Source organism: Delphinus delphis, chromosome 16 (genome assembly GCF_949987515.2).
Source record: "Delphinus delphis chromosome 16, mDelDel1.2, whole genome shotgun sequence".
Taxonomy (NCBI): domain Eukaryota; kingdom Metazoa; phylum Chordata; class Mammalia; order Artiodactyla; family Delphinidae; genus Delphinus; species Delphinus delphis.
The window spans coordinates 45,795,937-45,808,823 of NC_082698.1; the positions used below are offsets into that span (position 1 = coordinate 45,795,937).

Consider the following 12,887-nt stretch of genomic DNA (forward strand, 5'->3'; position numbering starts at 1 on the left):
TCGTGCCCCGGTCCGGGAGGATCCCACATGCTGCGGAGCGGCTGGACCCATGAGCCATGGCCGCTGAGCCTGCGCATCCGGAACCTGTGCTCTGCAACAGGAGAGGCCACGGCGGTGAGGCCCACATACCACAAAAAGAAAAACCAAAACAAAACAAAAAAAACGTATCAGAGGAGGCCTGCTAAAACACAAGATTTAATGAGATCCCAGATTCTCATAATATCCAAAATGTTCAATGAAAAATCACTTTGAATGAAAAGTCACTTATCATACCAAGAACCAGGAAGATCTCAACTTGAGTGACAAAAGGCAACCAACAAACAGCAATACGGTGATGACACAAATGTTAGAATTACCTGACGAGGATTTTAAAGCAGCCATCATAAAAATGCTTCAACAAACAATTATGAACACTTGAAATAAATGAAAAAGTCTCAGCAAGAAAGTAGAAAGTCTCAACCAAGAGGTAGGATATATAAGAAAAACCAATTTAAAATTTTAAAACTAAAAAAATACAATAACAATTTTTAAAAAAAACCCTCCAAGAATGAGCTCAACAACAGAATAAAGAGGATAGAGGAAAGAATCAGTGAACTTGAAAATGGAACCATAGAAATTAGCCAATTTGAACAATGATAAAAATAGACTGAAAAATAATAAAAAATAGGGCCTCAGGAAAATCTGAGACTATAACATATGATATAACATTCATATCATTGGAATTCCAGAAGAGAGGAGAAAGATGGTGTGGGATGAAGAAGTGTTCAAAGAAATAGTTTCTAAAAAAATTTCCCAAATTTATCAAAAGACATAAAAACCTATAGATTCAAAAAGCTGAATGAACTCCAAACAGGATAAACTAAAAAAATTCCACACCAAAAGCACATCATAGTCGAACTTCTGGAACCAAAAAAGAAAAATTATTGAAAGCAGTCAGAAATGACATCTTACCTGCCAGGGCAGAGGCCAGGAGACATCACGGTGGTGGGTCTATATGGCAGCAGCTCTGTGGGGCTGTCTGGCTCTTACACTCGGCCACCACCGGCTCCTATGGGGTCTTCTGCAAGGGGCTGACCCAAATACTGCTCGTCTTAGACCTGGCCTGGTGGCTGCGCATCAACTTCCCCTATGTCTTCATCATAGCTTCCATGACGCTCAAAGTCCACATGCAGGTTCATATTGAGATCCATCGAAGGCCTTCCTCGGACTGACAGACGTGTCCTTAGGCTCGGGGCATCAGAGAACACCTGACATCAGAGAGTCAGCATCCGCCTCGCAGAAGAGAAGGGAGCAGGTGATGACTCAGACAAAATACTGTATAGACTTAACAGAACACAGGAGAGCCCTTGCCCATCAGATATAACTTCCAGGACGAATAAGCTTGCAGTTGATGTAAATGGTAATTCACAAAATGAGGAGTTAACACTGGAAATGAAAATGATCTGAGTGAGGTCAGCTTCTTGCTTCACGATGGCAACAAAGCACTTCCATGTTTGCAAGAATCAATAAGAAGAAATTCAGCTTCAGCAGCTGTTCAGAGGAAGACTGGATCTGTTCTTTGCTCCTGCAAAAGAGTGTTTTGCTGGGGTGTCCTGTGGCACTGGAGAAGCTCAGGTGAGGCACTGGCTGGGAGGAGGGCCCACTGCCACTGAGAGCCACAGAGGACAGAGCCACAAAGGAGAGCCTGGGGAGTCAGGACTACCATCCTCTCAAAAATGGTCAGAAATGGGGATTTGTGAGGATGAACCACCAAGTGCTTTTCTGGAGAGGCTAGACTCTGAGTTGGAACTGTCTTGCCTGCATTCCATCCTGTCTACACTGCTGCAGCACATCCCCAAATATTTTTGAATGATGAGACAAAATGTGTTTTCCCTGACCATTCAAAGCTCATGTTTTCAGAGCAAACAGCAGAATACAAGAAAATGCTTTCATGTGAAAAAAGTACCTCAAATGATCTGCAGATAACACTGGCATTACTGGCTCTACAAGCTTTTGAATTTGCAAATCTGTTACGTCATAATTAAGGTACAAGCAGAACAATAAAAATAGATTAATTTTAAAAGTCCTAAATGATTTCTTTTGCATTAAGTCTGGATGCAAACCATGCAGCCATGAAGCTCCTGCTTTGGTTTGTATGACCAGATAGACTTAAAGTAAGTGGAATTCAAATTCATGGAAAGCTGGTTGATATGGAAGGAAATTTTTGACTTTTAAATTGTGCTTGAAAGACATTCAGGATTGGGAAACCATTTCAAGGAGAATATTGATATATCCTACATAAATATCAGATTAGACCCTAAAGATTTAACATGAAGCATTTAATATGCCTTCAACACCCATTCTAAAGGGCTACGGTCCCAGATACTGTCTCTGACCATCTAATGGAAGTAGATATTTGTAAAATCAACCCCTCTGTACTTGCTCTGAGCCAGGCTGAGTTGATGGTAAGCTGTTACCATTTCTGCATTTTTTTTTTTTTTTGCAGTACGTGGGCCTCTCACTGTTGTGGCCTCTCCCATTGCAGAGCACAGGCTCCGGACGCACAGGCTCAGCGGCCATGGCTCATGGGCCCAGCCGCTCCGTGGCATGTGGGATCTTCCCGGACCGGGGCACGAACCCGTGTCCCTGCATCGGCAGGTGGACTCTCAACCACTGCGCCACCAGGGAAGCCCCATTTCTACATTTTGTAGAATAATTTTGGTCAACAAAATTTGATTTCTCTTCTCACATGCCTTTCCTTCCACTTCGAATGCAATAAATGGAGGCCCTACAGTGAAAGTTGCAACATTAACCTTACCTTTAGATAAACCTTTCTCTAATTAGGAACCCTAGCAGTGTTATTTGAAATAAAAAGGAGCTTGAGGCTATCTGTCCTTGCTCAGTTATAGAGAGGCAAATCAAGTATTTCCCTTATAGAAGGTTTCCAGTTTATAGGAGTCAAGGTATCTCTTTCACTTAGATTTTTCTGGGTTAACTCCTTTTGTTGTGCGTTGATAACTTTGATAAAAGGCACTTAAGAGTGTAAGTTTTTAAGGAGTCCCAAAGTAAGACTTAACCAATTTCAGAATTATTTGACTGCATATATTAGTTTATATTGTGTGCTAAATTACTATGCCGTGTGCTATTTTAGTGTTTTGGGAAAATGAAAAATAAAGCCCATTCTTTGGCATAATAAATGTCTCATTTTATGTGTGTAAAAGAAAATTACAATTGGTTTCTCATCAGGAACAATGAAGGCCAGAAGGAAGTGGCACAACACTTTTCAAATTCTGAAAGAAAAGAACTGCCAATGCAGAATTCTATATCTAGTAAAAATATGCTTCAGGGATGAAGGGGGAAAATCAAGCCATTCTCAGATGAAGGAAAACTAAGAGAACTTGTTTCCAGCATACCTGCCCTAAAAGAATGACTAAAGGAAGTTCTTGAAACAGAAAGGAAATGATAAAAGAAGGAATCTTGAAACATCAGGAAGAACAGAAAGAGTAAAAATATGGATAAATACAGTACACTGTATTTTTCTTGAGTTTTCTAAATTACGTTTGTTGAAGCAAAAATTATAGCTGTCTATTGTGGTTTTCAATGTATATAGAGGAAATAAGACAATTATAAATGGGAGGGTCAAGGGCATAAAGAGACGTAAGTTTTTTATACTTTGCTCAAACGTAAAATATTGATGCCAGTAGACAGTGACAAGTTATGTACTTATAAGGTAATACCTAGAGCAACCACTCTGAAAGCTATAGAAAGAGGTACACTCAAAAATGCAATAGATACATCAAAATGGAATTTTAAAAGTTCAATTAACCCACAGATAGGCAGGAAAACAGAAAAATGTTAAAACATAGAGAACCAGAAAATAAAAAATAATGGCAGACTTAAATATGCATACATCATAATTACATTAAATAACAAGACACTAAATATTAAAGACAGAGATTGGCAGTGCATTAAAAATATGACCCAATTATATGAACTATATGGTATCTGTAAGAAACTCACTTCAAATATAATGATAAAGGGAGGTTGAAAGTGAAAGGATGGAATAAAAGATATACTTTGAAACATTAATCAAAAGCAGGAGTGGCTATATTGGTATCAAATAATGTAGACTTTAGAGCAAGAAATTTAGGGATAGGGAGGGATGTTTCATAGTGATAAAAGGGTCAATCCACTAAGAAGACAGCAATCTTAAATTTTTATGTACAAAGTAATAAGGATGCAAAATATGTGAAGCAAAAACTGACAGAAATGAATGGAAACAGACAAATATAAAATTATAGTTAATGACTTCAACATCCCTCTCTCAACAATTGATAGAACAATTTGATAGAAAATCAGCAAAGGGAATTCCCTAGCGGTCCAATTGTTAGGACTCTGCACTTTCATGCTGAGGCCACGGGTTCAATCCCTGGTCAGTGAACTAAGATCCCACAAGCCATGTGGTGCGGCCAAAAAACACAAAGAAACAAGGATATAGAACTCAACATCATCCCATCAATCAATCAATGTGATCTAAACACTTAAAAAACACTCCACTCAACAATGACAGAATGCACAATCTTTTCAAGTACCTGGGGAATATATGTCAAGATAGACCATTCCTAAGCTATAAAACAAACCTCAACAAATTGAAAAGAATTGAAATAATATAAAATGTGTCCTCTGGCCACAATGGAATCAATTAGAAATCAATAACAGAAAGCTAAAAGGAAAATTTCCAAACACTTAGAAACTAAACAACACACTTCTAAATAATTCATGGGTTAAGTCTCAAGGGAAATTTTAAGATATATGTTTAACAGAATGAAAGTGAAAATATATACACACTACTGTATATAAAACAGATAACCAACAAGGACCTACTGTATAGCACAGAGAACTATACTCAATATTTTGTAATAACCAATAAGGGAAAATAATCTAAAAAAAAAAATATATATATATATATATATATATGAACCACTGCTGTACACCTGAAACCAATTATATTTCAATTAAAAAGAGGAAAGATCACAAATCAAGGCTACTACCTCAAGAAACTAGGGGGGAAAAAGCAAAATAAACTCAAGCAGAATGCAAAAATAAAGAGCTGAAATGAATGGGACAGAAAAAAGTTAATTGAGAAACACAAATGAAACAAAAAGCTTTGAAATGTTCAATCAAATTGACAAACCTCTCACAAGACTGAAAGGGAAAAATAGAGAAGACTCAAGTTACTAACATCAAAAATAAAATAAGGGATATTACTATAGACCCTGCAGACATTAAAAATATAATAATGGAATACCACAAACAACTCTACACATATATCTGACAACTTTGATTATATGGATCAATTCCTCAAAAAGTACAAACTACTACAACTCATCAAATATAAAATGTATAATTTGAATAACCATATAACTATTATGGAAATTGAGTTTGTAATTTTGTAACTCTCACAAAGCAATCTTCACACCTACATGGTTTTATTGGAGAATTCTACCAGCTGTTTAAAGAAGAATTAACATGACTATACAAACTCTTCCTGAAATAGGAGAGAGGAGGGAAAACTTCCCAATTTGTTTTATTACCTTGATACCAAAGCCAAAGACAGTAAAAACACAAACAGAACTTCAGACCAATATCTCTCATGATTAGAGATAGAAAAATTCTTAACGAAGTGTTAGCAAATAGAATTCAGCAATATAGTAAAAAATTATACACCATGACCAAGTGGGATTTATCCCAGGTATGCAAAGCTGGTTCAATTAATGTAATCATAGCAACAGGCTAAGGAAGTCATATGATCATATCAAAAGATGCAGAAAAAGCATTTGACAAAATCCAAGACATATTCATGATAAACATTCAGCAAACTAGAATACAGGGGAACTTCCTCAACATGACATACACACAAAATCTATAAAAGTCTACAGTTAACACTGTGCTCAATGTTTAGAAACTAGATGATTTCTTCCTAAGATCAGGAACAAGGCAAGGATCTCTCATTACGTCTATCCCACATCATACTGGAAGTTCTAGCTAATGCAATATAACAGTAAAAGGTATACAGGTAGGTTGGGAAGGAAGAAATAAAACTGATTTTGTTCCCAGTTACATGATTATTGTTGTAGAAAATCCCAAAGATGAACAAAAAACTCCTGAACTAATAAGCCACTGTATTAAGGTTTCAGGATACAAGGTTAATACACAAAAATCAATTGCTTTGGGACTTCCCTGGTGGTGCAGTGGTTAAGAATCCGCCTGCCAGTGCAGGGGACATGGGTTCAAGACCTGGTCTGGGAAGATTCCCACATGCCATGGAGCAACTAAGCCCTTGCGCCACAACTACTGAGCCTGTGCTCTAGAGCCCAAGAGCCACAACTACTGAGCTTGTGTGCCACAACTACTGAAGCCCGTATGCCTAGAGCCCGTGCTCTGCAACAAGCCACCGCAACGAGAAGCCCGTGCACTGCAACGAAGAGTAGCCCCTGCTCACTGCAATTAGAGAAAGCCCGTGTGCAGCAACGAATACCCAACGCAGCCAAAAATAAAATAAATAAATTTTAAAAAATCAATTCCTTTGCTATATACCAGCAATAAACAATTGGAATGTGAAATTTAAAATATAATGACATTTACATTAATAGCCCAAAAATAAAATAATTAGGTATGTCACAAAATATGTACAGGATCTGAGAAAAACTACAAAACTGATTAAACAAATCAAAGATGACCTAAATGAATGGAGACATAATCCATGTTCATGAATAGGAAGACTCAATATTGTCAGGATGGCACAATATGCATTGATCCATAGATTCCAATGCAATCTCAGTCAAAATCCCAGCAAGTTATTTTTGGATATAGACAAACTGATTCTAAAGTTTATATGGAAAGGCAAAAGACCCAGAATGGCCAACATAATACAAAACAAGAAAAGCACCATCAGCAGGCTTACATTACCTGACTTCAAGTCTTACTATAAAGTACAGTAATCAAGACAGTGTGGTATTGCCAAAAGTATAGACTAACAGATCAATGGAACAGAATAAAGAGCCCAGAGGTAGAACCACATAAATACAGCCAATTGATCTTTGGCAAAAGAACAAAGGCCATTCAATGAAGAAAGGATAGCCTTTTCAACGGATGTTCAAACTGGACATCCACATGCAAAAAAATTAATCCAGACCTTACAGCTTTCACAAAAATTAACTAAAAATAGGTCATAGGCTAAATGTAAAACACAAAACTCTAAAATTTCTTGACGCTAACACAAGCCAAAATCTAGGCGACTTGGGCTTGGTGATGAGTTTTTAGATACAACACCAAAAGCATCATCCATGAAAGAAAAAATAGGTTAAAACGAATAACTCCTCCTCTGCAAAAGACACTATAAATGAAATGAAAAGGCAAGCTACAGACTGGGAGAAAATGTTTGTGAAACACACACTTGATAAAAGACTTGTACATTCCAAAATGTATGAAGAACTCTTAAAAACTGAACAATAACAATCCAATTAAAAAATAGACAAGAGAACTGCTACACATGTATTAGAATGGTTAAAATCTGCAGCACTAACAATATCAAATGCTGGTGAGAGTATGGAAACAAAGGAACTCTCAGTCATTGCTGGTAGAAATGCAAAATAGTACAGCCACTTTGGAAGACAGTTTGGTAGTTTCTTACAAAAGTAAACTTTGTCTTATCATATGATCCAGCAATCACATTCCTACATATTTACCCAAGTGAGATGAAAACTTATGTCCACAGAAAATTCTGCACACGAATGTATACAGTGGCTTCATTTATGATTGTCAAAACTGGAAGCAATCAAGAGCTCCTCTGGTCGGTGAACAGCCTGTGGAACATCCATACATTGGAATATTATTCAATGATAAAAACAAATGAAATACCAAACCACAAAAAGACATGGGAGAACCTCAAATTCACATTGCTAAGTGAAAGAAGCCAGTCTGAAAAGGCTACATATTGTACGATTCTAACTATATGACTTCTAGAAAAGGTACAACTACAGAGATAGTAAAAAGAACAGTGGTTGCCAGGAGTTTGGAGTGGGGAACAGAGATGGGGGAAGGAGTGAAAAGTTGGGGCATGGAATTTTTAGGGTGATCAGACTATATGATAATGTAATGTTAGATACATGACATTATGCACTTGTGAAACCCCACAGAACTGTACAACACAAGCAGTGAACACCAAAGTGAACTAGGGACTTTAATAATAAGTAGCAATATTGGGACTTCCCTGGTGGCGCAGTGGTTAAGAATCCACCTGCCAATGCAGGGGACATGGGTTCGAGCCCTGGTCCGGGAAGATCCCACATGCCGCAGAGCAACTAAGCCCGTGTGCCACAACTACTGAGCCTGACAGCCACAACTACCGAGCCCGAGTGCCACAACTACTGAAGCCCGCATGCTTAGAGCCCATGCTCCGCAACAAGAGAAGCCACTGCAAAGAGAAGCCTGCGCACCACAACAAAGAGTAGACCCCTCTTGCCACAACTAGAGAAAGCCCGTGCACAGCAACGAAGATGCAACGCAGCCCAAAATTAATTAATTAAAAAAAAATAATAAGTAGCAATATTGACTTACCAGTTACAAAATGTACCACACTAATACAAGAAGTTAAGAATAGGGGAAACTCTGGGGAAGAGGAAGTGTTTAGGAACTACACATACTATCTTGTGAACTTTCTGTAAACCCAAAATTTCTCTAAAAAATAAACTCTCTTTTAAAAGAGGGGGAGGGAGGCGGGGGGAGGCAATGAGAAAGAGAGAATAGTATGAGTTGATTGTGGGGCCGGACTTCGCATGGCTTTGAGCTGCATTGAAGATTTCACTGTCTAAAAACAATGGGGTGCCACTGATAGGACTCAGGTACCCAGTGTCAAGGTTTAGGGTTGAACATCTGCTATTTCCAGGCCTCTTGTTGATGATGGAGGTCTTGAGACTTTTTCACTAGTCTACTGAAATGTAATTCTCTGTACCTTCATGTGTCTATGAATATACCAACTCTCCCTTCCTTTTATAAAATAGTAAGCCTAAATTCAACAAACATTTGCTCCAAATACTGGAATTTTAAGAGTTTATCAGTCCTTGAGGATATGAAGGGGCCCAGAGAATTCTACTTCTATCAGTAAGGTAGAGTAAATGATTTTTTAAAAACCCCAGGGCTTCCTCGGTGGCACAGTGGTTAAGAATCCGCCTGCCAGTGCAGGGGACATGGGTTCAATTCCTGGTCCGGGAAGATCCCACATGCTGCGGAGCAACTAAGCCTGTGTGCCACAACTACTGAGCCTGCGCTCCAGAGCCTGCGAGCCACAACTACTGAAGCCTGCACACCTAGAGCCGGAGCTCCACAACAAGGGAAGCCACCGCAATGAGAAGCCCATGCACCACAACGAAGAGCAGCCCCCGCTCGCCACAACTACAGAAAGCCTGCGCGCAGCAACAAAGACCCAATGCAGCCAAAAATAAATTAATTAATTAATTAATTAAATTTAAAAACCCAACTATACTCTAGATATAACATACCTTTATGGATTTTTTTGTTCTTGAAAAGTCCCACCTCCTTTCAGCCTCCCCCCAAGTGAATTAAAACTAAATCTAGGAATAGTAAATGGTAAGCAAAGGGGAGAGAAAGGGCTGTCCTGAGGGTGGGTGCCAAAAATTGCACTATAACTTGTATTACTATACTTTGGGCCAATAAAGAAGGGGGAATGACTAGGCAGATTAAAAGAAGAGTCAATTAAAACAAAAGAAATGGAAAATAAAATTGGTTAAATGACGGATTAGACACAGTTGAAGAGAAGGTTTGAGATTGGCAGCTATATCTGATTACTCAAAGTGAGATATAGAGAGGCAAGTCAATGGATAAAAATTAAATGAGATGGTTCATTTGACAGCCTTCACAGATCTGTCTTTTGATTCAACAGTATTTGGATGGAAGATAACCCAGGACTATTCTCCTTCTAGGCTCTGACCACACTTCAATGTTCTGTCCAACCTCAGCCTCCAAAGTATCTCTGAACCAGCTCACGTCTCATGCCTCCAAGACCAGCTAACACTGTATTTTGTGGCCAGTGCCTTGTCTCCAACAAGAGCTCCCAGATCCTTCAGAATTATTCAAATGAGGCCAAGACCACTCACTATCCACTATCTGGCCAAGCTGCATTTGTGAATCTCTAACACCTGTCTCTGGGCTTCTTCCTTCCTTCCTTTCTCTTCCTTTCTTCATTTCTCTTCCTTTCTTCCTTTCTCTTTCTTTCCTTCTTTCTTTCTTTTCTTTCTTTCTATCTTTCTTTTCTTTCTCTCTCTTTCTTTCTTTCTTATTTATGCCATGTTGGGTCTTCATTACTGGGCACGGGCTTTCTCTAGTTGCAGTGAGTGGGGGCTACTCTTCGTTGCGGTACGCGGGCTTCTCGTTGCGGTACGTGGGCTTCTCATTGCAGTGGCTTCTCTTGTTGCAGAGCACAGGCTCTAGGCATGCGGGCTCAGTAGTTGCAGCACATGGGCTCTAGGGCACGCAGGCCCAGTAGCTGTGGCACGCAGGCGCTAGAGTGCAGGCTGAGTAGTTGTGGCGCATGGGCTTAGTTGCTCTGCAACATGTGGGATCTTCCTGGACCAGGGATCAAACCTGTGTCCCCTGCATTGGCAGGCGGATTCTTAACCACTGCACCACAAGGGAAGTCCCTGGGCTACTATTTTAATTGCAACAATGTGGCCCTCTAAAGGATGTGTGCCACTTCTGGAAGTTGTCAAGGCAGAAGCACAAAGGCACCAAATGCCTCCTTGCAAAACTAGTTTAGTGATGGTGCCTTCTTTGAGGATAAACAGAAGCCATCTCAAGATGAGTCAGGTTACACCTTGGATGCCTTAGAGGAGAAGAACTGAAGCTGGCCCTAATAGATCTGCATCCTCTGGGCTCTGACAGCACAGCTCCTCGTGTCTGTGACTTCTGAAAGCACCACTTCCTACAGCAGGAAGTGGAACGCATCAAGAAGATGTGCTTCCACCTGACCAACCTCTACATGTCAGGCTCGGGTAGTACCTCTTTGAAAGACTCACACTCAAGCATGATTAGAGACCTCCTGAATTCAGTGGCCCTTGAGGGGCACTCTTACATTCCCCTGTCTTCAGGGACTCCACCTGAACTTCTGCTCCCATCCTAAGGGCAGTTGTTTATATACTCCTCCAGACACTTTTCCAAGCTGTGAACAAGGTGGAAACAATATTTTTTTCTTTTTAACATGGAAAAAGTTTAATTTAAACTAACTAAAGAGAGTGGCATGGACTTATATATACTACCAAATGTAAAATAGATAGCTAGTGGGAAGCAGCCGCATAGCACAGGGAGATCAGCTCGGTGGTTCATGACCACCTAGAGGGATGGGATAGGGAGGGTGGGAGGGAGACGCAAGAGGGAAGAGATATGGGAACATATGTATATGTATAACTGATTCACTTTGTTATAAAGCAGAAACTAACACACCATTGTAAAGCAATTATACTCCAATAAAGATGTTAATAAATAAATAAATAAAAATAACTAAGAGAAGTGGAGGACAGACTCAGATTTAAATGGGTCTGATCGGAGTCCCAGAAAAGAATAGGGACAGTGGGGCAAAGGCAATACTTGAAGATCATTTTCTAGGACTAATGAAATACATTCCTAAAAACATCAGAGTGAAACTGCAGGACTAAAGCAGAGACTAAAAGCAGATCTTAAAAGCAGGAAAATAGAAAAGAGTGATATTCTGTTAAAAAAAAATAATGAAATAATGTTATTATAACAAATATAATTATATTACTATAATCATAAATTTTTGTATATTGTGTCTTGACTTTTATTCATTGGAAATTAATAAAAATAATATATTAATGAGTAAAATTTATGAAATAACATCTTTACATGCTGGAAGAATAGTTGTTAACCCACTTGACCACATTTCAAGAATGAAAATAAAGCTATTTTTCGGTAAAACAAAAATTAAGTGTTTACCATATCAAGCTTTTACTAAAGCAAACTCTAAAAGGATATACTTTAGGAAGAGTGATGAAGAAATAAACTAGCAATGTATATGTAAATATAATTTTAAAAGCAAGAAAAACATTAATGCCTAATTCATGAAGTTAAAAATAAGGACTAAGGTAAAATAATGGGTAACAATCACATGGAATTTTAGAGGCAAGTGATCAGAAATAATGTTTTCACATTCTTGTATTTTTCAAGTGGAGGTATAAGTCATTGTTAAATATAAATGTTTAATACGGATATTAAAAATTTCATGAGTAATCATTCAAAGAATAGAAATATGAATGGAAATATATATATGTTATGTGTATATATAGATATTCTAACATATATATTCTAATGACTAGTGGTCCTAAATAACCAATGGGTCAAAGAAGAAATCAAACAGAAAATCAGAAAATACTTTTCAATGAATAAAAATGAAGACACAATATACCAAATCTTATGAGATGCAGCTAAAGCAGTTCTTAGAGACAAATTTGTATCTGTAAATGCCTACACTAAGAAAAACGAAAGATCTCAAATCAATAACTTAACCTTCCACCCTAAGACACTGGAAAAAGCAGAACAAATTAAACCTACAAATAGAAGAAAGGAAACAATAAAGATGAGAGCAGGAAAAAATGAAACAATGAACAGAAAACAATAGAGATAATTAATGAAACAAAAATCTGGCTCTTTGAAAAGTTCAACGTAACTGATATACCTTTAGGTAGTTTGACAAAGAAGAAAAGAGAAGAATCAAATTACTAGAATCAGAATTGAAAGAGGGACATTAGTACTAATCTTACAGATGTAAAAATAATTATGAAGGAATACCATGAACAATTATTTGCCAACAAATTAAC

At 38.2% G+C, this 12,887-nt stretch overlaps 1 protein-coding gene across 1 annotated transcript; it reads left to right on the top strand.

Moving 5' to 3' along the window:
• Positions 1-994: 994 nt before the first annotated feature.
• FAM220A (family with sequence similarity 220 member A) lies at positions 995-3,150 on the top strand. Its single transcript, XM_060033471.1, is given in 3 exon segments — positions 995-1,172; positions 1,514-1,825; positions 1,828-3,150. Coding segments are annotated over 3 exon segments (687 nt in total). The 3' UTR covers positions 2,025-3,150.
• Positions 3,151-12,887: the final 9,737 nt, after the last annotated feature.